The sequence below is a fragment of the Artibeus jamaicensis genome, unplaced genomic scaffold, assembly GCF_021234435.1.
Source record: "Artibeus jamaicensis isolate MK-2021 breed Jamaican fruit bat unplaced genomic scaffold, CSHL_Jam_final contig_233, whole genome shotgun sequence".
Lineage (NCBI taxonomy): Eukaryota > Metazoa > Chordata > Mammalia > Chiroptera > Phyllostomidae > Artibeus > Artibeus jamaicensis.
In genome coordinates this window covers 64,598,325-64,625,794 of record NW_026521486.1, presented here as the reverse complement: position 1 = coordinate 64,625,794, position 27,470 = coordinate 64,598,325, and the positions used below count along the sequence as shown (strand labels likewise).

At 42.4% G+C, this 27,470-nt stretch overlaps 1 protein-coding gene across 2 annotated transcripts in view; it reads left to right on the top strand.

Annotated features, from left to right (window-relative positions):
* The first annotated feature begins 349 nt into the window (after positions 1 to 349).
* CPM (carboxypeptidase M) overlaps positions 350 to 27,470 on the top strand; it is an 87,217-nt gene continuing 60,096 nt past the window's right edge. The window contains exons 1-2 of one of the 2 annotated variants that reach the window (XM_037150086.2): positions 350 to 395; positions 704 to 866. In XM_037150086.2, coding sequence (XP_037005981.2) covers positions 707 to 866 — 160 coding nt within the window. In that variant the 5' untranslated portion in view covers positions 350 to 395; positions 704 to 706. Of the gene's footprint in view, positions 396 to 703; positions 867 to 27,470 lie in introns of those variants that run through there. The other variant, XM_053662167.1, reaches the window with a different exon arrangement.

The following is a 27,470-nucleotide window of genomic DNA, read 5'->3' as shown; positions in this document are numbered from 1 at the left end:
GAGCTCGCCGGGCGCATCCTGGGGCGCCAGGTGAGCTGGAGGGGCGCCGGCCTGCAACGCCCAGCGAGGGAAGCCCGCCGAACTTTCATCATCTCCAAATTTGCAGCAGCTGGAGACCCTCGGCAGAGCGCCCCGACCCCAACAGCGGCCGGAGTTATGGCGCTGCGGGTCTGCACAGCCCAGTGCGAGCGCTAGTCTCCCGAGGGCGGAGATGGCAGCTGGGTGTGGGACTCGCGTCCCGGCCCCGCCCAGGGGATCTGCGGCCTCTGAATGGGCCAGAGGGACGTCAGTCAGGACATGGGCGGGCCCTGGGAGCGCCCGCCCCCTGGCCCGGCTATAATGACTGGCCCGGCCGTGCGGCCCCGGGCGGGTTGAAGGTGCGCGCCTGTGCCGGGGTGAGGCTGAGGGCGCGCGCGGCCGGGTGCAGCTGCCGCAGCTGCCGGACGGCGAAAGGCAACCGAGACCCGGGGAGGGAAGGAAGGGGAGGGGGCGAGATGGAAGGCGCCCCGGGCTGCCCGAGTTCCGTTCGCACTAACTCCCGAAGGTGTTGCTTCCAACTTTTGCCTCCTTAGGAAGCACGATAGTGTTAGGAGATCTGACACTTTAGTGTCAGTGCCGGATCTCGAATCTCCCACATTAACCCCCACGCCGCCCCAGTTCCTTGTCTGGTCTCAGCTTTATTATCATTTTTATTCACCTCTAGAACATGGACCTCGCCTGCCTCTGGCTAGGGGTGCTGCTGCCTTTGGTAGCTGCGCTGGATTTCAGCTACCACCACCAGGAAGAGATGGAAGAGTTTTTGAAGAATATTGCCCAAAACTACACTTCTATCACTCACTTACACAGTATTGGGAAATCTGTGAAAGGTAGGGTCCATCTCGTGCACTTTTCCAAACCTTGCTTTCATTCATTAAATGTACCTTAGCTTCGTGTCCCCTCTCTATGAAGCTACTCAGAGGAGCTCCAAGCGGGTCCACCAATGCCTTGCTTGTTGGTCGTTTTCTGCTTTTGTGTGTTGTGTTGCTTTATTTTGTCAGGGGAGTAGTAGTAACAGGATGACCTGAGTTTTACTAAATACTTCTGCTGTCATTCGATGTCACTGAGTCCTAGGAGTTAATGAATGGTGCTCTGTCTTTTGGATCTTGCAAACATCAGTTGCCTGGAATGTGTATTTTCGTTCTTTTTCTAGATAAGCCTCCACCAGGGAAGTCAGTCCGTTTGTCCATCTCAGGTTTCCCTTTTTGTTGACTTCTTTAAATATGATTCAGACTGTTAGTATCTCGTCTAAAGGTCTCTTTTGAACCAAAATAGTGCAATTCTGTTGATGAGATTTCCTTGTCATGTATAATTACCTGAAATGCTTCAAGTTTTGCAAAAAAAATTTATGGCTCTGTTACTGTTAAAGGCTGTTTTTAAAATCATCCATTTGAATAAGACAATTGCTGGATAATAAATATACATTAAAAGTGATTCCTACTGCTTCTAGCATTTTCACATTCATCATTTAATTGCTTTATTGATTTAATTTAGAAACTAGATATTGAGTATAAATATATAACTTTATATTAAGTAGTTATCATCTTTATAGATAGGGATGTTGAATCATAAAGATATTAAGTGTTTTGGCCAAGATCACCCCAATGGTAAGTTTTATAACCAGGTTTGGCACTCAGGTCACTACTTCAAGGCTTGGACATTGGGGCAAGGCAAATAATTTTTATCAAATATTATTTCTTAATCCTCTTTAATTGCATTGGTACCTGCAAAGAGACTACCAGAAATAAGTGCTTAAATCAAAAGTCTTGTCAAGTTTATGTAGTTTGGATCTCACCTTTTTATATCTTCAAGTCCTAACTGGATTTTAGCTCTGAAGTTTTCAGCCAATTGGGAGTCTCTTAATTATCATATTATTACTGTTTCCCCCCAAATTAAGGTCAAGGTTCCTATATTAGAAAAGAGATATTACATAAATTTACTTATGTGCAATGCAAAATAAAAATCCTGGGCTTATCTATCTGATGGTGCCTTTGTTTTTAAACAACATTGCCAAAGAGATGGTGCCAGAACTACTCTGCATTGCTCTATAACCTAAAATTATAGAGGTTGCATGTATGAGAAATCATATCTTGAATCAGCATTATGTATTCAACCTTTTGAAATCACTTCCGTCTGAGGTTAGATAGGAGCAATTTTGAAAGATCTAAGAGTACTAATTATATTAATAAAGGAAATATAGACCACAACTAGCTTGAGTTATTGTTCAGTCATCATTTAAACCACAGGATGAGGAGGATGTTGTTAATTTTAAGTACAAAATTAAGTACTAGATTTGGCAGTTTTTTATTTCTGCAAGCATGGAGTGCTTGTGAAAGAAAGCTGGGGACTCTCTTAATGTGAACCAGCTATTTTGATCCATCCTGTGTGACATCAGACCACAGAGCCAGCAGGCTTTTTCACTTTGTGTGCACTCCTGCAGTTAAAGCGCTGAGAGCCATCATGTAAAAACGATATGACACCAGCGGTCAAATGTGTGCACTGAGTATGTTCTGAATAATTACTCAGATTAAGAAAACCCCAAATCTGCTATTAGGTTCCCAGTGGTAGGTTGAAATACACACTAGTAGCTGGGAGTCAGTTGCTACTGTATCTGTATGTTAGTCTGAATATTAAAGACAGAGCTGCTTTGTAGCCACTCTTCACGAAGCAGGCAATTTTTCCTGGCCAACCTGCCCTCTGGAGCAGGAGTACTGATCTCTTTTCCCTTTTTGTCCAAAAAAAATAAAAAGACAACAAGAGCCATTGGTGAGAATGAAGCAAAATTATACCTATTTTTTGTCAGATTGGCAAAAAATATCATATTTTTTGGTGTGCTGCAAAATTTTAGTAGTTTATGTGTGCCATGAGATAAAAAAGGTTAAAAATAGCTGCTCTAGTGTAAGATAAGTTTGCTTAGCAAATAAGATTTATCACACATGGTATTTATTTTCTTTTTGTTATGACTATGGGCAACCTACTCAGAAGGGAGAGTAATATTCCTACCTTGCCAAATATATTTTTCAATTTCTGTATATGCATATTTCATGTATTTTCACTGTCACAATAATGGATTCCATTCTACTTTTTCTTCAGTTCTCATTATTTTAAGACATATTTTCATGAATTGACAAAGTCTGCAGATGTGAATTGGTTGTTGTATAGTATTTGATCCTCTTGATTATCTGAATTTTCTTAAGTCATTCACCTCTTTAAGACATCTGTATAGATTCTGATGATCTTTTTTTATAAATAGTGATGCTATAAAATCATCAGGGTATGTAATGCTAAGTACCTTTTATTATATTTGGTGATCTTGTTCAGTTTTTTTATTTGAACTGTTTGAAAACCACAGAAAAGTTGAGACATGAATGTATACCTTTCACCACGGTTTTAAACATAGTACTGGCAGACTGATCATATTTCAGGTGAATCTTTGGAGAAACTGCACTACCAAATAACATAGTAAAGACAGTCTACATGAAACAAGAGAAGCAACTCAAACAAACAAACAAAACACCTGACCACCGAGTTGAGAAAAATTAGTACAAGTACAATGTTCATTGGTTCCTTCCTCTGTTCTGTTAAAGAAGCTTCTGCCCCTTCCCCTCCTTTTCTGAAATTTCTAACCCTGTTTGAGTAGCAGGGTGCCTGGAACATATTCAGTAATTTGTCTGTATTTGATGGATTGAATATTCGCTGAGCGAGTGCCTTGTGAAGCAAGCAAAGATGTGTGCCATTTGTTTTCTATGTTCAGTAGTCTGCTCTAAAATATAAATGTATTGGTGGGAAGGATGCAGACATGGAATAGGCTGGTCTCTCACTTACCTGTGGTGGATAAAAACTGGGATATGGAGGGAGTGAGGAGTCCCAGCCCCACACCAGTCCTCCAGCCCTGGGTTCCAGTGCCAGGAAGATAACTTCTGGCTAAAACAACCAGAGGGGACTGAGTCAGAGGAAGAAAATTCTAGAGTCCCAAGTGGTTTATTCCTCTTAAAGAACCTACTCACAGACTTATTCAGACTCCCTCCCTCTGAGCTCTAGCACCAGGGTAGCACCTTGAAAGGTCCCAGTGGCATACAAGGAGAAACTGACGCGGCTGGCACCAAGGCAAGCAGAGGCCATTGTCCCTTTTCTGAACGCTCCCCTCAACAGAGCCATACAGCCTGTAGGATGGCACCATATCTGGGACTCCCTCGACCTGGCTAACACTGTTTGCCCCATCCTGAAGCTCCCCAGTGACTCTGTCCCACTCAACTTAGAGGCCCACCCAGGCTGCTTTTCTGTATGAATGCTGGTCTTGGCTCGTGCTTCACAACTTCCTAAATCCTCTCTGGCTTCAGTGAGGCCTGGGGAAGCCAGCCAGCCTAGATTCACAGCTTGGCTTCACCTGGGAATCTCCAAGTCTAGCACATGTAGCAGCCATCTCACATTGCTTTATAGCCTAGGCAGGGTGTGCCTGGACAAAAACACAGGGGGGAGCTAACCTTGGTCTGTACCACTCAGGAAACCTTAGAGCTTGTACACCCAGTGGACAATTATGGACCACATCAAAGTACTACCACCCTGTCCCTACACAGCTGATCCTCCACAGTGGGTGGAAGTTGGTGGTCATAGCCAGTCCTTACAGCTGACTGGCCTGGGTAAATCCCTCCCATTGACCTGCCAACAGCAATCATGGCTCAACTATAAGAGGAGGGTATACTCAGCCCGCACGGAGGGCACACCGGCTTGAGTGACAGGGGAGGCTGTGCCACTGGACCCTACAGGACACCTGCTACATTACGCCATACCACCAAGATATGAGTTGAAGCAGCTCTACCTAATACATAGAAACAAACATGGGAGGCTGCCAAAATGAGGAGACGAAGAAACATGACCCAATTGAAAGAACTGATCAAAACTCTAGAAAAAGAACTAAACACAATGGAGATAAGCAATCTATCAGATGCAGAGTTCAAAACACTGGTTATGAGGATGTTCAAGAAACTTAGTGAGGACCTCAGCAGCATAATAAAGATTCAGTCAAAAATGAAGGGGACACTGATTGAAATAAAGAATAATTTACAGGGAAACAACAGTAGAGTGGATTAAACCAAGAATCAAACCAATGATCTGGAACATAAGGAAGCAAAAAACAACCATGCAGAACCACAAGAAGAAAAAATAATTAAAAAAACTGAGGATAGTATAAGCAGCTTCTGGGACAACTTCAAGTGATTCAACACTCTCATCATAGGGGTACCAGAAGGAGAAGAGAAAGAGCAAGTAATCTCTTTGAAAAAGAGATAGGTAGGAAATGTATTTGGAAAAAATAATGAAACGCAACTTCTCTAATGTGGTGAAGGAAATAGAAATGCAAGTCCAGGAAGCAGAGAGTCCTAAACAAGATGGATGCGCTCCAAGACACATCATAATTAAAATGCTAAAGGTAAAAGGTAAAGAGAGAATCATAAAACAGCTAGAGAAAAGCAATTAGTTACTTACAGGGGAGTTCTCATAAGACTGTCAGCTGATTTCTCAATAGAATCTTTGCAGGCTAGAAGGGATTGGTGAGAAATATTCAAAGTCATGAAAAGCAGGGGCCTACAGCCAAGATTGCTCTGCCCAGCAAAGCTATCATTTAGAATCAAAGGGCAGATAAAGAGCTTCCCAGACAAGCTCTAAAGGAGTTCATCATCACCAAACCATTATTACATGAAGTGTTAAAGGGTCTTATTTAAGAAAAAGAAGGTCAAAACTATGAACAAGAAAATGCGAATACACACACACACACACACACACACAACTGAATGTGAAAAACAAACTAAACAAAGAAGAACGGAGACAGAATCATGGATACAGTGAAGCATTTTGATGTGTACCAGATGAGAGGGAGGTGTGGGGGAATGGGTGAGGAGGTGCTCTAAGAAGTACAAATAGGTAATTAGAGAATAACCACAGGGATGTAAAGTACAGTATAGGAAATGTTGTAGCCAAAGAACTTATACACATGACCCATGGACATGAACAATGGTGGGGACATTGCCTAAGGGAGTGGGGGTTGCAGGGTAGAGGGGGGCAAAGGGGAAAGATCAGTACGATTGTAATAGCATAACCAATAAAATATAATTTAAAAGTAAAATAAAATTCAAATGTATTTATTGTGGATTTGTCCTTTTCGGCTTTTCATACCCTCTGAAATTAGTTCTAGCACCATTATAAATGAGAATTCCTACCATCTCTGTTTTAAGAATCATGTTGTGCCTTTGAACCTTTACTTTTTCTAATTAAGGAAGCTTGGAAAGGGCAAAGGGTAGATAATAAAAATCTCTGTTATCAAGTGTTTTCCATGTGTTAGGCATTTTAATGCATTATTTCAATCTCAACAACTCAAAGTAGGCATTTTCCTAATTTACTGAAGAGATCAAATACGTCACAGAGAATTTAAGTTGCTGAAAATCACATGGCTGACAAGTGTTAGAGGGAGGTTTCGAACTCAGACTCATCTATCTCCCCAGCACATCTCTCTTCTCTTTAAAGAAGTAGCTTGAATGGACCTGGAGATTATTATGCCAAGTGAAATAAGCCAGTGAGAGAAAGACAAATACTGTATGTTTTCACTTAAATGTGGAATTTAATGAATAAAATAAACTGATGAACAAAACAGAAACAGAGGCATGGAGACATGGAACAGACTGACAGAGGGTGGGGGAGGGAGGGACTGGATGAAGGAAGGTGAGGGGATTCGTCAAAAACACACGTGCATAACCCATAGACACAGACACCCGTGTGTGTCATGGCCAGAGAGAGGGGCGGGGGTGGGGGCTGGGTGGAGATGGGCAAAGAGGGGGAAAATGGGGACATAAGTAAGAGAGTGAACAATAAAAATGAAGTTAAAGAAAAGCAGCCTGACATAGATGTAGCTGGTTACATGGAAACTGAGTTTGTTAGTGGAGGGTTTCAGGTTCATGCTTAGGGCCATGAAGTGTTGTCCATAACAGAACCCATTAGCCCCTTGGTTAGTGAGCTGCTGCAATGCGACAACACCAAACTGAGATGTCCTACAGTGGCTTTGAAGACTTAACAGGAAAAAAATAAAATCCTCCATTAATATTTTATATTGATTACATGTGAAATGATATTTTAATGTATAGGTTAAATAAGAAATACTTAAAATTAATTTCATCTGTTTCTATTTACCTTTATTGATGTGGTTTTGGCTACTAGCACATTTTAAGTTACATATGTGACATTTATTATATTTTGATGGGCTATATTGATCCAGAGACACATTTACTAGTAATATTTTTCTGGGTACAAAAAGAATTCAAGTTCATTTAGAAAATACCAAAAAGAAAAAGAAAATCTCACCATCCAAAGGCAACAGGTGCCTTCCCCCCTCGCAGCATGCCAAATATCTTGTTTGTCCATGCAAACTTTTATTTAGAAAATTTGATTTTTTTAAGATTTTATTTATTTTCTTTAGGGAGAGCAGTAGAGAGAGAGAAAGAGAGGAAAAGAAACATTACATCATTGCCTCTTGCATGCCCCGATTGGGGACCTAGCCTGTAACCCAGGCATGCGCCCTGACTGGGAATTGAACCAGTGACCCTCTGGTTTACAGGCTGGCACTCAGTCCACTGAGCCACGCCAGCCATGGTGAAAATTTGATTTTTAATGATTGATTTGTGTCCTATCAATGGATATACTATTGTTTATTTAACCCATACTGCACTGATGAACATTTAGTTTGCTTCTAAACTTGCCTTCTTATAAGCAATGCCATAGTGAACATCTTGGCAGCTAAGACAGCGGAGGCGGTCAATGCACAAACTTTGGAACCACAGTGTCCAAGTTCAAGTTCTAGGTTCTATACTCTGTAGGTAGTTTGACCTTGGGTTGTTAGCATGAAATCAATAGCTACATAAGAGCTATTGTTAGGAAGACATCTGCTGATATTAGGGATATGTTTTCATAAAAGTAAATTACTGGGTGTTAAGCAGTTTTATGTTATTTCATACATGTGACCAAATTTCGTTCCGAAAAGATTGTATTGATTTAAACTCTCATGAAAAATGTATGCTAAGGAAAGAACAATTCTTCCAAGTCTTATATTACTCATAAATCAATACTGGCATTAGTGATTTGAAAGATCAGTGGAGTGTTTGTCAAAGAGTACAAAGTTTTCGTTATACAAAATAAATATGTCCTAGATATCTACTGTATAGCACAGTGCCTATAGATAATAATACCCTATCATATGCTTAAAATTTTGCCAGAAGGATAGATGTTATGTTGAGGTGATGGTGATGAAGATGATGAAAGATTAATGTACTATCAACTTTTATTTGTGTTTAACGTATAAGGGAGAATTTCTTTCTCATGCTTTTTTTCACTCATGAACTCTCATCTTCATATATTCATTCAACAGATATTGATTTAATTCCTCTGCCAGGGATCTTTATACAATTTCAGATGCTCAAAAGTCTCCCTAGATGTGGCTTAGATTCCTGCCCCAAAGAGGTGTATACTGTGTTCACACACACAGATCTCTCATTGTCTACTGCCCTTGACTGTGGAGATTTTGGCAGGTGATTGGCCCTCAAAAATAAAACAACAAACAGACGTTGTATATTAAATTTTGCCACAACACTTAGTTTTCCGCCACACTCTGTTTACTTCTCAAGCATGGTCATGAAGCCAGTGTGCTTGAGATCCTGCATCCAATGATCTCCGTGACACAAGGGGGGGACATGGTGAGGACTGAGTATCTAGAAAACCACTCAAATCCAGGCGTTTCGGCTGAAATGCCCATGTTTGTGACTTCAAGTTACACTGATTAAGCAAGACTTTCCCCTTCTTTAACTTGAAATGCACAGTTTTTTGTTCTGAAACATCTTATAGATCTTGCCCTTGTTTATTACCATTCAGGGGCTTTTAAAGGCACTGCTTTTTTGTTTGTTTTCTTATAAGAAAATCATTTAGATTTATTCTGTTTGTAGTATAATTTAAAAGAGAAAATTGAGACAGAGAATATCCTAAAAATAACACAGAATTTTACTCTGCTTCTTATATCTAGTAACCAGTTTTATTCCAAATCTCAAATGTATCTAAACAGAAATACTCTGGATGCAAATGGCGTTTGAAACTTAAAAAAAAATGACAGCCAACATCAAGTGAATTTTACTATTGCCTAGCACTTTACATATCTGTTCCTCTGAATCATTTTAACAATGTTATGAAATACCATTATTATCCCCATATTTGCATGTGAAGAACTGAAATAAAATGAATTGTCCATAGTTTGTAATGACAGATAGGTGACTGGAACCAATCTGTTTTATGCCAACTAATAAATAAGCCCTTAAACCTTTTTTGCCGTAGAGAAAATTTCTCCAGTTATCTTTGTCTCCGTTCTTGTCACCTACCCTCCCTCCTCCATATCTTCCCCCTAACCCGTGATTCTGAAAAAGTTGACAAGCATCTTCTGTCACCCAAGCATATTAAATGTTTATGGTGTTTTGTTTGTTTTGTTTTGTTTTTTGTGTGAGTGACCTGTGGAATTTCTTGAACCCTTTCAGTATTCACAGTTTCATCCAAAGCAGTTTGATTCCTAAGTTTTTGGCTATAAACTTAATTTTTCCTATATGCAAAACTCTTGGATTATGAGATGGAAGAAGGCAGAGATTCTGGTTTACACACTGCTGGGACACCACCCATCCACCCAAGGGCATCTTCTGAAAACAGTGGTTCTCATTAAGAGCAGTAGCCCCGCCTAGAGGGGATTTTGGAAATTGAAGGGATGTTTAGGCTTTATAAATCTTGGGTTGGGGGAGCTGGTCACTCCTGGTGTAACCTCCTGATCTTATTAGCACTGCACAGAATGGTCATGCACAGTGAAAAATTGCCCCCTACATTTTCCGATGCCCTCTGTAGGGGAAAGATCAGCTTAGAATGATCAAGGCCTAAAACCAAACTCTGTTTTATGTACGTAAAATATTTTCCCTCACAATTTTAATATATACTGAAGTTTCCTGGAATGTAACTATAGATACAATGTGAAAAATTTGATTTTATTTTTGTCTGAACTTGGCTGCGATATATTTCACATTCACAGAATCCTTACACCAGTGACCACACAACTGTATTAGTCTGCATTTGGAATAGATGTGGTCGCCATGATGCTCAAGGACCGTCAGCCTTCCGTATCCACACGTTCTGCATTGCTGGATTCAACCCACTACAGATCAACAATAGATTTAAAAGTTACATTGTTGCTGATGTACACTATATAGTTAGGCCCACCATGGTTGCATCTGTACTGAACACATACAGACTTCTGTTTTCCTGTCATTATTCCCTAAACGGTCCTTAAAACAACTATTTACACAGTACTCACATGACTGTATTAAATATTATGAGTAATCTAGAAATGATTTAAAGTATTCAGGAGCATGTGCATGGATTATATGCAAATATCACACCACTTTATATAAGGGACCTGAGAATCCTCAGAGCTGGTGACCGTGGGAGTTCCGGAACCCGTGCCCATGGATGCGGAGGGAGCACTGTAGAAATGAGCAGCCGACAAGTTTTATTGTGTCTCCTAGTGGACTGTGCCCGAAATTTTACATTCTGATGTTATATTTTATTATAAGTTGCTTTCCTTTTATTTTTCCTTTGTATAGAGTTTGAACATTAAACTGGCCCTTTTGAAATTCTGTACATAAATATTATATTTTCTAGGAATGTCATCCCAGCACAATAAAGGGAGAGCTGCAAAATACTGGGTGTGAGAAAAGGGTCATAGATGGATGGGGTTAGGAACAGTTAGTCTGCGGTCACAGACAGAGATGACAGGGACCCTGTTCAGACTCGTGGAGCGGCGTCTAAAAAGGTGTTTGGTTTCTGCTCTTAGTCAGTGCACACGTGTGTCTGGAGGTAACACAGTGGTGACAGCCATATCTAGGGTTGGGAGGTGACAACTGCCATTAGCTCCATTTGTATATTTAGAATTTCTTTTTCCATAAGAGTACAGAGCTAGAAAGTATAAAAAGAATCTTAAACATAGGTAGTAGTGGAACTAATAATATGCTCACCTGTTATCTTATTTGTTAATAAAGACCTAAAGATTTTTTTAATCTTAAATTAAAATTTAAAAAAAAAACTAAATACCAACAACGTGCATTTGGGTTAGGGGAAGGGGATTAAATCAAATCTTCCTATCTAGTGGTTTAAAACAATTGGTTCTCTCCCTAACTTCTTAGCAGTTCAATATAATGTAATATACTATAGCAGTTTGCTGAGAGGTTTGTTAAGTCCTAGTTTGAGTATGTATTAGAACAGACACGAGTTGCATGTGAAAAATGTTTCTCATCTGTGCATGTCAGATGTTTAAGTCGAAGTACAAAGTTTCTAGTGTGTGACCTTTCACATACATAACTTCAAACCCTAGGGCTTAGTCTTCACTGCGTCAGGGAAGGCACAGTCAGCTTCAAACAAGTTGCCTTCAAACTGGCCCAGAGACTTATCATGAATTTACCCAGAGCTGCAGATAGCGGCCTTTTTGGTGGGGTCTGAAGGCATTAACAATAGTGCTTATGTGCTCGGAGTGTTCCCCCTATTATAGAGTTCACCAGAAGAAACCCGCTAAGTAGCTCTTCCATTTGTTTAAATAAAGGACTTTCCATTAGGCACTTTCCCAGGTCTTTAACTTCTCTGACAGGAATCTCTCTGAGGGCATGGGGGCTACACCTGTGGCACACGACAGGTAAAATTCAGCAAAGTGTTACATTCTTAAAGCAAGTGTGGATGTGACAGACCATATGACCATTTATTCAGTTCATTAAGGCTTAGTTCGAAATGGTACCTTTTTCTGGAAGCCTTTCTCTAGTCATCTGGGCAGAGTTAGGATCCTGCATTCCTCTTCCCCAGTATCTCCCAGTCCTCTGGCTACATTGCCCCTGGAGAGCAGGGACCAGGCTTTGTTCATCCTGTATCCTCGGCCAGTACATGCTTACATGTGGCAGGCGATCTTAGGGTCAAAGCTGAGAGCTCTTCCGTGTGTAATAAATGAAACATGAATGTAAATATACTTTCATACAGGCTACTGACCAAGATGGAAGTGTAGGCGGAAACACTGGGCCTCCTCGTATAACCAAATTTAAGGACACCAAGATTTAGAAACAAAAACACAACCAGAATAGACAGAAAATTGAACTGTATGGAAGTTCAACAACAAACCATTCATCCAGACCAGTAAGAGGGGTGGAGTTGATGACCTGCGAAGAGGGGTTGTCGCAGCAGGAAAAAGCGGTGGCTGGCAGACCTGAGTGCAGGAAGGAAACGAGCAAACCCAGTGAGGCTCCCGAGGCCGCTGGCTGACCACAGACACATTTGCACACAGACACAGATAAACCAGGCAAAAACGGGCAGTGAGACAAACTGCGCAAACCAGGGCCCCAGTGACAGGAAATAAAGCCTCAAAACACCAATTGAAAACACCTGTGGGGGTTGAGGCACCAGGAGAGACTCCAAGCCTCACAGGAGAGTTTCTTGGAGAGACCCACAGGGTCCTAGAACATACACAAGCCCACCAACCCAGGAACCAGCACCGGAAGGGCCCAATTTGCTTCTGGAAGCACCAGAGGGGACTGAAATCCAAGAGAGAGAAGAACAAGTGCCATTGCCCCTCTCTGACTCCGCCCCCACATACAGTGTCACAACCCAGCAACTGGGTTGCCCCACCCTGGTGAACACCCAGGGCTCCGCCCCTCATGTGTAACAGGTGCGAACAGACCAAAACATCATGGCTCAAGAAGAACAGCTCAAAGCCCCAGAGCCAATACTTTTAAGTGACCAAGACATAGCCAACCTATCAGGTGCACAGTTCAAAACACTGGTGATCAGGATGCTCACAGAACTGGTTGATTTTGTTTGCAAATTAGATGAAAAAATTAAGGCTATACTAAGTGAAGGAAAATGAATAGGGAACCCAATAGTGATGCGAAAGAAACTGGGACTCAAATCAAGGGAATGGACCAGAAGGAAGAAAGAAATAACCTAACAGAAAAGAATGAAGAAACAGAATTCAAAAAAATGAGGAGGGGCTTAGGAACCTCCAGGACATCTTTAAACGTTCCAACATCCGAATTATAGGGGAACCAGAAGGGGAAGAGGAAGAGCAACAAGTGGAAAACTTACTTGAACAAATAATAAAGGAGAACTTCCCCATTCTAGCAAAGGAAATAGACTTCCAGGAAGTCCAGAAAGCTCAGAGAGTCTCAAAGAAGTTGGACCCAAGGAAGAACACACCAAGGCACGTCATAATTACATTACCCAAGATTAAAATGAAGTAGAGAATTCTAGAAGCAGCAACAGATAAGGAGACAGTCACCTACAAAGGAGTTCCCATCAGACTGTCAGCTGATTTCTCAAAAGAGACCTTACAGGCAAGAAGGGGCTGGAAAGAAGTATTCCAAGTCATGAAATCCAAAGACCTACATCCAAGATTGCTCTATCCAGCAAAGCTTTCATTTAGAATGGAAGGGCAGATAAAGTGCTTCTCAGATAAGGTCAAGTTCAAGGAGTTCATCATCACCAAGCCCCTTATTATATGAAATGTTAAAGGGACTTACCTAAGAAAAAGAAGATAAAAAAGATGAACAGTGAAAGGACAGCAAACTCACAGTTATTAACAACCACACCTAAAACAAAAGTAAACTAAGAGGACAGCTAGATCAGGAGTGGAACCATAGAAATGGAGATCACAAGGAGGGTTGACAACAGGGGAGTGGGAGGAGGAGAAGGGGGGAGAAGGCAGAGAATAAGTAGCATAGAGGTGGAGAGAAAATAGACAGGGGGAGGGCAAGAGTAGTGTGGGAAATGTAGAAGCTAAGAAGTTATGACACATGGACATGAACTAAAGGGGGAAATGTGGGGAGAGGGGTGTGCATGGTGGTGGGGAATCAAGAGGGGGAAATGGGACAACTGTAATGGCATTGTTATGGGAAAGACTCAGACCAAACACTGGAGGAAACCAAGTGGAACCTTTATTACACCTGCGGACCCAGAGGAGGCAGTCTCCAAATTCTGGGCCCCGATCAGCGGGAACAATTGCTTATATAGGGTGAGGGGCAGTCTGTCACTTAGACCGTTACTTCTGGCGTGAAAGCAAGAAGCAGCTTGCAGAAGCAAGAAGCAAAACATTATCTGTAGCACACAGGGGCAATCGTTATCTTTGGTGCACAGGGGCAAGCAAGAAGCAAAGGAAAAAACAAGCCATAAACAAATCATTCCCTGGGTGCTGTGTTATGTTTTAAAATAACTGCCAATTTCCTCTAGCCGCATAATCAATAAAATATATTAAAATATATATATATATACTTTCATTCAGTATAATATGTTATTATTTTGTAGAAGTAAATAAGATATATATATATTTCCCCCATAAGATATATATTTTTATATATACTTTTATATAGTTACATGCACTACACGTAACTTTAGGTAATAACTTTACAAGATTACACATATATAATCTTATATATATATGTATATATATAAGGTTATATACATACATACATATTACTATACTACAGTACAGTATACTGTATGTAGTAAGTACTTCAGTCTCTTAAGAAAATGATTTTTTTTTTTGCAATGTAAACTTTTTTTGGCTAAAACTATTTTATGATAAGTAATAGGATAACTTGGAGAGGTAGAATTTGAGAGCTTCATTATGCCACAGCTCCAGATAAATTCCTGGAGTGGAGGAGGAGACAGCGAGGAAGCTAGTGTGTTTCAGGAGGTAAAGGGTATAATGAACTATTCACTGACAAGCCTAAAGTTATTCTTCCCCCTCCCCTCAGCCCCCCAAACCTAACCAAACATGCATCAAAAGTAGAGAGGTAAATACAGGACACACACACACCCCTCCATTAAGAAGAGTTTAAGTAAATATCCCTGGTTTTATCTGAATAATACAAGAATAATTCAAGTGTCTATTTAGAGAATGTAAAAATAGAGAAATGGAACATGTGATAAACGTCTTTCCCCCAAAAGTTAAACAGAGATTTGAAACCCCTCAATTTTAAGGGTCTTTTTTTCCTCCATACTCAGCAATGTTGTACAGATTGAAGGTGAAGGCAGCCAACATGTTTAACTATTCTTGCTATGAGTGGTTCAGAAAGGCACGGGTTTAGGAAATGCACAGGTATATAGACTGCTGAACATAGCTTTAATTTTTATTCCCTATTAATATTCACTCCTGTGCCATTGCTGGTGACTCAGTTAAGCCCAACTATTAAAATTCTTTTATTTTTTAAAATTATATTTTATCAATTATGCTACTACAGTTGTCCCAATTTTCCCCCTTTGCCAACTATCCAGGACACCGGCCCCACATCCCCCCATCATTGTCCATGTTCACGGGTCTTGCGTGTAAGTTCTTTGGCTACTCCATTCCCTATACTGTACTTTACCTCTCCATGGCTATTCCCTAACTACCTATTTGGACTTCTTAATTCCTTCACCTCTTCACCCATTCCCTTACAAGCCCTTCCATTTGGCAACGGTCAAAACAATCTCTATATCTATGATTCTGTCTCTGTTCTTCTTGTTTGTATAGTTTGTTTTCTACATTCAATTGTCGATAGATATGTATTTTTGCCATTTTAATATTCAAAATTTTGTTCTTTCTTGTTTTTCTTAAATAAGTTCCTTTAAGATTTCATATAATAATAGTTTGGTGATGATGAACTCCTTTAGTTTTTTCTTGTCTGGGAAGCTCTTTATCTGTCCATTGATTCTAAATTATATCTTTCCTGTGTAGAGCAATCTTGGCTATAGGTGCCTACTTTTCATGACTTGAATATTTCTTGCCAATCTCATCTAGCCTGCAAAGATTCTTTTGAGAAATCAGCTGATAGTCTTACAAGACCTCCCCTCTAGGTAACTAACTTCTTTTCTCTTGCTGCTTTTAAGATTCTCTCTTTATCTTTAACCTTTAGCATTTTAATTATGTTGTGTCTTGGTGTGGGCCTCTTTGCATCCAACTTGTTTGGAACTCTATGTGCTTCCTGGGCTTGCATAGCTATTTCCTTCACCAAATTAGGGAAGTTTTGTTTCATTGTTTTTTTCAAATAGATTTCCAATTTCTTGCTCTTTCTTGTCTCCTTCTGGCACCCCTATGATAAGAGTGTTGAATCACTTGAAGTCCTAGAGGTTGCTAGGACAACTCTCCTCCAGTTTTTTGTTTGTTTTAATTCCTTTTTCTTCTTGTTGTTCTGATTCATTGTTTTCTGGTTCCTTATGTTCCAAATCATTGATTTGATTCTCAGCTTCATCCACTCTACCGTTGTTTCTCTGTAAATTGTTCTTTATTTCAATTAGTGCATCCTTTGTTTCTGACTGGATCTTTTTTATGTTGCTGAGGTCCTCACTAAGTTTTCTGAGCATCCCTATCACCAGTGTTTTGAACTCTGCAATTGATAGATTGCTTATCTCCATTTTGTTCAGTTCTTTTCTGGAGTTTTGATCAGTTCTTTTCTTTGGGCCATGTTTCTCCTCATTTTGGCAGTCTCCCTCTGTTTTGTTTCTATCTATTAGGTAGAGCTGCTATGATGCCCTGTCTTGGTAGCATGGCCTAACATAGTAGGTGTCCTATAGTGTCCAGTGGCACAGTCTCCCCTATCACTCAAGTTGGGTACTTGAGGTGCACCCTTCATGTGGGCTGAGTAATTACACCCTCCTCTTGTAGTTGAGCCTTGGTTGCTATTGGCAGGTCAATGGGAAGGATTTACCCAAGCCAGACAGCTGCAAGGACTAGCTATGACCACTGACTACCAACTTCTGTTGTCTGAGAGGGTAAGCTGTGCAGGGACGTGGTAGTGGTGCTCTGATGTGGTCTGTGGCTGTCTACTGGATGTGCAGGCCCTGGGATTTCTGGGGTGGTATAGGGCAAGGTCCTCCTCCCCCCTCCCCCCACCTGCCAACCTGTGTTCTTCCCAGGGCCACCCTGCCTGAATTATAAAGCAATCTGAGTTAGCTGCTATTCGTGCTGGGCTTGGAGATCCCCAGGTGAAGCCAAGCTGTGAATCTAAGCTGGTTGCTGCTGGTGCCTGGCCTGGGGCCATTTAGCAAGAGGTTTAGGGACTGAGGACTCACTGAGGCTACCCCTGGTTCCTTTGAGAGGATTTAGGAAGTTGTGAAACATGAGACAAGACCTGCCATTCATATGGAAAAACAGCTTGGGTGGGGCCATATTTGGGTGGGACAGAGTCTCTGATAATCTTCAGAGCAGGACAAACAATTTATCTAGGTTGATGGAGTCTTAGATATTGCACCAACCTATTGGCTTTGTGGCTCTGTTAGGGGGAAAGTTCAGAAAAGGGACAGTGGTTCTTCTTGCCTTTCTTTCTGGGAGAAAGCTGTCCCCAGCTCTTACTCTACTGCCAACCACTTCACTTCCTCTCTCTATGCCACTGGTGCCTTTCAAGCTGCTCTCCTGGTGCTAGAGCTCAGAGAGAGTGAGTCTGAGTAAGTCTGTGCGTAGGTTCTTTAAGAGGAACTGCTTAGGACTCTCAAAGTTTCTTCCACGGACTCAGTACCCACTGTTTTTTTCAGCCAGAAGTCATGGGGACTCATTTTCCTGGCACTGGAACCCTGGGCTGGTGGGTCTGGTTTGGGGCTGGGACTCCTCACTCCTGAGATACCCCTCCTAAATTTTTATCCACCACACATGGAATTTTTATCCACCACACATGGATGTGGGGCCAGCCTGTTCTGCATCTCTGCTCCTCCTACCAGTCTGGATGGATGTGGTTTCTTTCTTTCTTTTTTATTGATTATACCATTACATTTGTCCCATTTCCCCCTCTTGATTCCCCACCACCATGCATACCCCTCTCCCCACATTTCCCCCTTTAGTTCATGTCCATGTGTCATAACTTCTTAGCTTCTACATTTCCCACACTACTCTTGCCCTCCCCCTGTCTATTTTCTCCCCACCATCTATGCTACTTATTCTCTGTACCTTCTCCCCTCTTCTCCTCCTCCCACTCCCCTGTTGTCAACCCTCCTTGTGATCTCCATTTCTATGGTTCTGCTCCTGATCTAGCTGTCCTCTTAGTTTGCTTTTGGTTTAGGTGTGGTTCTTAATAGCTGTGAGTTTGCTGTCCTTTCACTGTTCATCTTTTTTATCCTCTTTTTCTTAGGTAAGTCCCTTTAACATTTCATATAATAAGGGCTTGGTGATGATGAACTCCTTGAACTTGACCTTATCTGAGAAGCACTTTATCTGCCCTTCCATTCTTAATGAAAGCTTTGCTGGATAGAGCAATCTTGGTTGTAGGTCTTTGGATTTCATGACTTGGAATACTTCTTTCCAGCCCCTTCTTGCCTGTAAGGTCTCTTTTGAGAAATCAGCTGACAGTCTTATGGGAACTCCTTTGTAGGTGACTGTCTCCTTATCTATTGCTGCTTCTAGAATTCTCTACTTCATTTTAATCTTGGGTAATGTAATTATGACGTGCCTTGGTGTGTTCGTCCTTGGGTCCAACTTCTTTGAGACTCTCTGAGCTTTCTGGACTTCCTGGAAGTCTATTTCCTTTGCCAGAATGGGGAAGTTCTCCTTTATTATTTGTTCAGGTAAGTTTTCCACTTGTTGCTCTTCCCCTTCCCCTTCTGGTACCCCTATAATTCAGATGTTGGAACGTTTAAAGATGTCCTGGAGGTTCCTAAGCCCCTCCTCATTTTTTTGAATTCTGTTTCTTCATTCTTTTCTGTTAGGTTATTTCTTTCTTCCTTCTGGTCCATTCCCTTGATTTGAGTCCCAGTTTCCTTCCCATTGCTATTGGTTCCCTATTCATTTTCCTTCACTTAGTATAGTCTTCATTTTTTCATCTAATTTGAGACCAAAATCAACCAGTTCTGTGAGCATCCTGATAACTAGTGTTTTGAACTGTGCATCTGAAAGTTTGGCTATTTCTTCATCGCTTAGATTTATGGGCTCTGGGGCTCTGAGTTGTTCTTGAGCCATGTTTTGATCTGTTTGTGCCTGTTACATATGAGGAGAGGCACCTTAGGTGTTCACCAGGGTGGGGCTACCCAGGTCGCTGGTTTGTGACACTGTATGTGGGGGCGGGGTCAGAGAGGGAGCAATGGCGGTCCTCTCCGCTTGCTAGGTCCGCCTCACCACTTTCCCCCGCCTGCTTATCTGCGCGCAAATGTGCGAGCCCACCTCCCTGTGCCGGGACCTGCGAGGTCTGTCTCAATGCACGTCTCTTCACTGGTTTATCTGTGCGCAAATGTGCGACCTCAGACAGCCAGTCATGCCACGCCTTCCCGTAGCTACCCCACACTTGGGATCCGCGCCCTCAGCTGCTTGTGTGCTGCCCAGGTTGGGGGACTGTTTTTGCCCAACCCGCTCTGCTGCTGGCTTTGCCCCTCTCACCAGTTTAGCTGAGTGGGTCTTTGTTTTCAGAATCCGTATTGTTCGATTTTTTGTGATTTGATTGCATTTATTGTTGTTAAAACTTTGTTGTTTTTAGATTTGGTTGTGTGAGGAAGCAAAGTGTTTCCACCTATGCCTCCATCTTGGTGGAAGTCCAGATGTGGTTTCTTTAATTCCTTAGTTGTCAAGCTTCCATTCAACACATTTTTTTATGGTTCTAAGTGATGGTTGTTCTGTATTTTAGTTGCAATTTGGGTGCGGTTGTGCTAAGAAATAAGCTGTGTTAACCCATGCCACCACCTTGACTGGAAGACCTTAAAATTCTTTTAAAGGGGAGTATTACTCTTGTGAAACTGTAGACACCTGGGGACAGGTGGGGACCGCAGGCCATTTTAACGTGTGGTGATTGCACAGGAGCTTTCCCAGTATTTTGTTCTATTCCTCTAACAGACTCAGATGGATAATCACACTGTACTAGAGATATCTGAGAGGTAAGCCTAGCTGGTTTATCATTTGTTGCTAGTAAGTTCCTTTGTTTGTGTAAAGAAATAGAAAAATAAATTAGGAAATACCACATTCTAACCTTAACAAACATTTAATCGGGTTTGGTCATCTTTTGAGTTTTAAGAACATGTAGTTCTTAACATATAAAATGTGTTTTCAGACTCCATCGTGTAGAGGCGGAGGGTGAGCGCTGAGGCCTGGAAGTGGAAGGGGTGCTCTGTGGCCCTCCAGTGGAGCTGAAGCACAGCAAGCAGGGGAGAGGCCCTGGGCGGGGTGGGAGTGAGAGGTGTGCCAGGGGCAGACCACAGAGCGCCTCAGAAGCCAACCACACATGGAGAGTTTGAATTCTGTTCTGGGAATAGGCGTGAAGAGTTTCAAGCAGAACGACATAATCTGATTAGGTCTGAAAAAAGATAATTCTGGCTGCTGGGTGGAGAATCACTTAGAAGGAAGTATATATGCAGGGAGAAAAATCCAACTAGAGTAATCCAGGCCCATACAGATGATGGTTTGGGTAGGAAAATGAGAGAAGTGGGGGGATTTCTCTCCTGAAGATGTGTTGGGAAATAAAACCACAAATACTTGCTAGTGGATTGGAAGATGAGTGGGCAGGAAAAAATTAAAAATCCAGGATGACCTTTAGGATTTACGTTTGGGCAACTGAGCGTATGAGTTTTATTTACCAAGATGGGAAAAACTAGAAGAGGACAAGTTTGGGGTGAGATCATGAGCTCTGACTTGGACAAGTTTTTATACATTTGAAGGTTTTATACATTAGTAGACATAAAGTGGGGGTGTCCAGAGGACAGCTGGGTATGCGTGTGGGATTTGGGGGAGAGGTTGGGCTGTACACATAAAACTGAGAGTCATCAACATATAGACACGTGGTGACATCGAAACCCATGGAACTAATGAAATAATCTAGAGAGTGGAGATAAAAGAAGGCAGGAGTAGAGCAGAAGGGTAATGTACCATCTAGAGTCGGGTGGAGATAGACCCAACACAGGAGATGGGAAGAAAATCAGCAAGGAGGCAAGAGGAAAACAGGGAGTGAGAGGTGTCACAGGCATTAAGAAAGGGCAGCCCTTCAAGAAGGAGGCTGTTTCAGGTCCCCTGACCACCCGCTAGTGAATTTCCAGAAAAGCTAATGACGCAACATGAAGTTGTACTCACATCTAAGAGTTACTAAGCAAAGGATACATTGCAGGGACAGCACGATAACACTATGTGTAAGCAAAGATGTGAGAAGTCAGCATAGGCTTCTCCTCCTCCCTCGGTGAGGATCCCACAGTGGGCGTTTCTCTCCAGCTGTGACCTGTGCCTCCACCCACAGAAGCCAGCTCATGTCTCAGCAGCCCAGAGTTCCTCCAGGGAGCTGGCCAGCGCCCTGTGCAACCGGCCAGCGTGCAGACCCACACTCTGTACCAGGCACACATCATGAATCTTCCCGTTTACTTTAAACAGTGCTTTCAGGCAGCTTGGCACATCCTGACCCACTGCCTTGGTGGTACAAGGTAACATGATTAATTAGTGAACATTTCAGGCGTTCAGGGTGATCACTGTAACTGCAGGTGTCCCAGAGATAAGCCAGAAGGGAGTGGGACAGACTGACCATGTCAGTTCTTTCCTTGATGAAGTCGTGGTTAACCCTGCTGAATGCTGCCGTAAGTGAAAACTGAGAGCCATAAAGTTAAGTGAAAGATCTTAAAGGACAGTTAGTTAAATTCTATTTTTGTCTAGACGGATTGATTTCATTTACTCAGCAAACATGTATTGCATGCCTATATGGTTTGTGGTGTAGGAACATGGAGGTAAAAGATGTGGTTCCTGCCCTGGGGGAATTGACAGTCTGAGAGTGGGTGGGAGGGGAGAGTCATCAATAAATGCAGATGTGATTGGCCCTGAGGGCTTGTGGCCTCTGACACCAAAAGGATAGACAGAAGCCAGCCAGGTGAGAGGGAGAAAGCAAGGCAATAAACTTGTTGAAAGGCCTGGCAGTGAAGGAACACATTGACCTTGAGCAACAAAGGAAATTCAGTGTGGCTGGAGAGGGAGAGGAGAGGGGAGGGAGGAAGGAGACAGGGGGGCAGCTCCGGGAGCAGCTCATGCAGTTGTGGGTGGGATTTTTGCTTCACCCATGGGGAGTTGTCATTGTTCTAGGGATTCCTACACGATCAGAAAATAGGAAAATTCTTCTGGAGGAAAAATTTCTGATACATTTATAATTCATTGTGCATTAGAATAAAGATTCCCTTTAAGAAATAAGAGAGAACAGCAGTTTCTGGAATTTAAAAAATAAAAAAGTGAGGAAATACCAACACACCAGGGTGAGTAAACCAGAGCACCAACCAGAGTATTATCAAATCTGTTAAACTAATAGCTGTCCCTGAGAACAGTCAGTGGGAAGAGTCCCGGTGCGAACATAATTGGATCAAATTGTTCACTGAGAAGAAACTCGGTTTTACCATCGCAACTTCTTCAAAATGTGAGGGTGTCACTCAATGTTGTTTCTTTTTGCTCTCACAGAACATAGATCAAGCGGAAAGAAATGATTCTGTAATCGGCAACTTTGTAGACAAATTCTGTGTGTGCGCACCAGACAGAAACTTAACAATATGATGAACTAAATCTATAATTCAAAGAGGAATGCTGGAGTATCTAGGAACAGATAACTTTTTTCCTGGGCGTATTGAGATATAATTGACATATAACAGTGTGTAAGCTTAAAGTGTATGATGTGATGATTTGATACACATGTATATTATAAAATGATCGTAGTAAGGTTAGTAAACACATCCATCACCTCACATAATTACTATTTTGTGGTTGGAGTAGTGAAAATATTTAAGATCTACTCTTTTAGCAACTTTCAAGCATATACTACAGTATTGTTAACGATACTCACTGTGCTATACATGAGCTCTTCAAAATTTATTTCTCTTATAACTGGAAGTTTGTACCCTTTGATGAATACCTTCCCATTTCCCCCACCCCGACCCCTGGTAACCATCATTCTACTCTCTCTCTATGAGTTCAGGTTTTTTAGATTCCATATGTAAGTGAAATCACACAGTATTGTCTTTCCCTGACTTACTTCACTTAGCTTAATGCTAAGTTTCACCCATATTGTAGCAAATGATGGGATTTCCTTCTTCTTTATGGCTGAATGACATGAGTGTTCGCTCTTTCTTTATCCACCCATCTATCTATAAATCCTTTGGTTGTTTCCATGCCTTGGTTGCTTGTGAGTGATGCTGCAGTGATCATGGGGTGCAGACATCTCTTGGAGACGAGACTTCATTTCCTTTGGATGTATATTCACAAGTGGGATTGCCGGGTCATCTGGTAGTTCTTGTTTCTTTTCTGAGAAACCTCCATACTGGTTTCCATGGCGGCTGTACCAATTTACATGCCCACCAGCATTGCACAAGACAGGAGCAGCTACTTTCTACTTAAAAAATAATTTGGGGCCCTGACCAGTGTGGCTCAGTTGCTTGGGCGTCATCTTGCAAAGCGAAAGGTCGCTGATTTGACTCCTGGTCAGGGCACGTGTCTGGGTTTCGGGTTCAGGTTGTGTACAAGAGGGAACTGATTGACGTTTCTCCCTCACATTCATGTTTCTCTCCCTCTCTTTCTCCCTCCCTTCCCCTCTGTCTACAAATAAATAAAAATCTTTAAAGAAATCATTTTGGAACATGGTCATGAAACACAGTCACTTGTATTTTCAGGTGGTGTGTGGCAGCACTGAGAGGGAGCTCACCCTGATCTCATGTGCTAGGAAAGCTGTTCAGTCGGAGCAGCGGGGGTGGGGCATAGCAGCTACCTGTAAAGTTCCAGGCACCGCGCTAGACCCTCTACAGACTTTCCTCCTTCAAACTAGATAAAGAGCCCTGTGACATGTTCTTTACATTCCTATTTTAGAGCTGAGGACAAATAGATTTTATAGATGAAGAAATGGAGGATCCAAAATTATGTCTTGGTAACTAAGAGATTTGGGTCATTAACCCAAATTTGTCTGTTTAAATTCATTAGTGTATTTGTTCAACAAATATTTTCTGAGCCCCTGTTGTCTGCCTGAATCCGTGTGGGAGGGCGCACGACCTGGACCTTTGCCTTTGGGAGTGCAGGCTGGGGGCCTTGTGTACACTCCAGTGGGGAAAGCACTGTAACACAGGCCTTGCCTCTAGGGTGCTTGGTAAAGTTGAGAAAGGGCTTATCGGGGAAGCTGATATTGAATAGAGCTTTGAATGTTACCAGGCAGATAGGTGAGGGGTAAGGATTCCAGGTAAAGTGCATGGAAAAAGAGAGTGGAGTCAAAGGGGCAGGGTGGGATGGTGCCGCTGAGAGCAGATGGAGCCGGGTGTGCCGAGGCCATGGGCCCGGCCTTGCCCGTGTGGACTAGGGGAAAGAGAGACAGCAGTGTCTAATGCATCTCTGCATCCAGGGATCTTACTTTGTGCTCACTGGGAAATACAAAGTTATAGAGGGATTTTTGTTATCATGGTGGTTGTTTTTAAAAAGCAGATTGTTCAGAGAACAGTGATAAATAGAGAAAATATTTTGACTCCCGTAACTCTTCACTGAAAATGCAGTATTTCTAGCCCCAGGAGAACTGTTTTCATGGCACATTCTGTTCTCTGTTCTTGGGAAAATATGTTTAAAAAGGAATAAAAGGAGGGTATTGGAGCATTAGTAATAAAGTTGGACACTTTGTTGAATGCTTACTATGTACTGGCTACTCTCACATGTTATTTTACATCCTGACATCAGGGAACCGGGTCGTGTTCTCCTCGTTTTAGAGATGGGAGGCTGAAGCTTAGGGAAAGGTGACTTGTCCAGAACAACTTGGGTCGTCAGTCTCAGACAGTGGCAGAGCCAGGCACTCCAGCCCAGGCCTGCAGGGATTCGAGGCCCCAGTTCTCCCAGCTTTCAAGTGGTCTCTGGGGCCTGGAAGCTTTTGTGAGGTGACTTGGGATACTTCAGTGGGTAAGGTAACAGGCAGCTTGGGGTTCCCCTTCCTTAAACCAGGGCAGCTCAGCTTTAACTTCTTACACTGGATTTTCACGTAAGACTTTATTGTACGAACGTTCCATGACCAGGGCGGGTGGCATGACCAGGCTACCTGTGCAAGAACAGACTGAGGGTGCGCCGCAAGCAAGGCAATGTGCCACACTGTCGGGCACGTGCCAAGGGGTATCGGTTCCCACCCTTCAGAACGTAGTATTCCAGAGGGACGTGTATCAGTGGTGCTTTACAAAGGTTCAGAGCCCTCTGAAACTGATTGAAATGAGATGCTATCTGTTAAGAAAATACTGAATATATTCTATATGCGAAGCCAAATGCTAGGAGCTTGTGTAAATAACAGAGTACTTGGCTGATCACCTATATGTCGAGCTAGGAGAAAGATCTCTTGACCCTCCCCTCGCCCACATCCTTGATATGATGGGGCAGATACAGTCTCTCTAAATATCTGGAAAAGCTCAGAAACACTTCACCACCTCTACTGGTTTGCCTGGGCTGGAGAGCTCCCTCCTCACAGCTGAGACTCGGATTTATACCGACTCTGTTCATTGACAAGGTGGAACTAGAGAGTAGGAGGCACAGTCTGGTCCTCAGGAACTTTGGGGTTTCCAGTGAGCACAGACTAAGATGCCTTGGATGCTAAGGCTGCAGAACCCCTGAGGAAAGACTGTGTATAAGACATCAAGTGCATTCAGCATCCTTAATGTCCAGGAAGGGAAGGTGCCAATGCAGGGACATTGAGCTCTGCTGGCCAGCCTCAACTCTGTGTCCTGTGAATGAGATGGTTGGGTTACCATGTAACCATGTCTGTCCTCACCACTGGTGTCCCACTTGCTAGCAGGGGAAAGCTTTTCCCTGCATACTAGAGATGGAGCTAGAAACGAATTAAAGAAAAACAAAATAACCTTTTACACTGGGTAAATTAACAGAATCGCACGCTGCTGCCCTGGTTGGGTGGCTCAGTTGGTTGGAGTGTCATCCCATACACCAAAAGGTTGTGGGTTCAGTGCTCCGGGAGGGCACATGCCTAGATTGTAGGTTTGATCCCTGGTTGGGGCGTGTATAGTAGGCAGCCAATCAATGTTTCTCGCTCTCTCTCCCCAACCCATCTCTAAAATCAATTAAAAAAGAAAAAAGAATCCCAGACTGCCAGACACTGGGGCATGCTCCATCCATCAGCAGTCCAAAGTGTATTTCCTCTAAGGGACATTTATGAGCTGGTATAATGGTACATGTAGCGTAGTGATAAACCACTTGGTTCAGAGGTGGAAACTCTAGGGAAATACAGTCAGCTAATGGACCGGAGTGCTGCCCATGACTAGAGAGATGGTAACTCTCCAGGCTTTTGAGTTCCAAACCATCTCAGGCCCATAAGAATTACAGTGTGATCTTAGAGGCTGTAAGTGACCGACAGAGTGTAATAATGCCTTTGCTTATATTTGTTTTTTAATATAGCCACCTTTAAAACAAGTTATCATCTGGCAGTCACTTTAATCATAGATTAATTGGTTGTTTAGCAAAGTAATTTTAATTTTTAAAATCTTCGTTAGAAAAAGATCTTGGTAGCAGGTATCGAAATTGCGGGGGCTTTCAGAATAGAGGAAAATGACATATTTATACCCACACCCATAAATACAGAGCTCTTTGTGAAACAATAATATGACAGTTATCAATAGTGGTTAGGAACACAGTCTGTGAAGAGTACGGATTACCTGGGTTCAAATCCTGGTCTTACTGTTTAGTAACTGTTTTCCTTGCCCTCTGTGTACCTATTTCCTCTTTTGTAAAATGGGAATGGTAGTTTTTACTTCATAGTTTGATGAGAGGGTTAAATAAGTTAATTGATGTTAAGTGCTCAAAATGTGGTTGGTGCATAATAAGTGCTATAGAAGTCTTTGCTACTCTTATTGGCTGTTGTAGAAATCAGGGTATTTGGCAACTTGGAACTGTAGCACTGACACAGGCTTTGGCATTTAAAATAAGTGAAGCTACTGTGTATTGAGGGCATCTTTGGTGTCAGGCATGAGAGTTGTGCTTTATCTCACTGAATTTCACAACATGCTGTAAGATAAGTACCAAGTGAGAACTTTAGAGACTGACTTGCCCAGGGCCATACAGCAAGTAGCTGGCAGATTCAGACCTGAAGTCCCAGTCTGCAGAGCTTGGCTCCCATCCCCAACGCACCTGCAGACTTAGGCTGACCTCATTCCTGCCAGCACACTCTGTGGCCTGGGCCAGATGAGTTACAGCATCTGGGCCAGACCCTCCATTTTCCAGAGGAGGACCATGAGGCCACTGGATTAAGTGAATTGTTGAAAGTCACCCTCTAATGAGACTGTGGAGTCCAGGTTAGGAAACCAGACCCAATATCAAGGCTCTGTCTCTCTTGGACGGGTCCAGTTGTTCATGGTACAGTTGGCAAAGAAGACTCAGGATAAGCTGTCCGACTCCAGATAACTGATTCCACTGGGGTCTA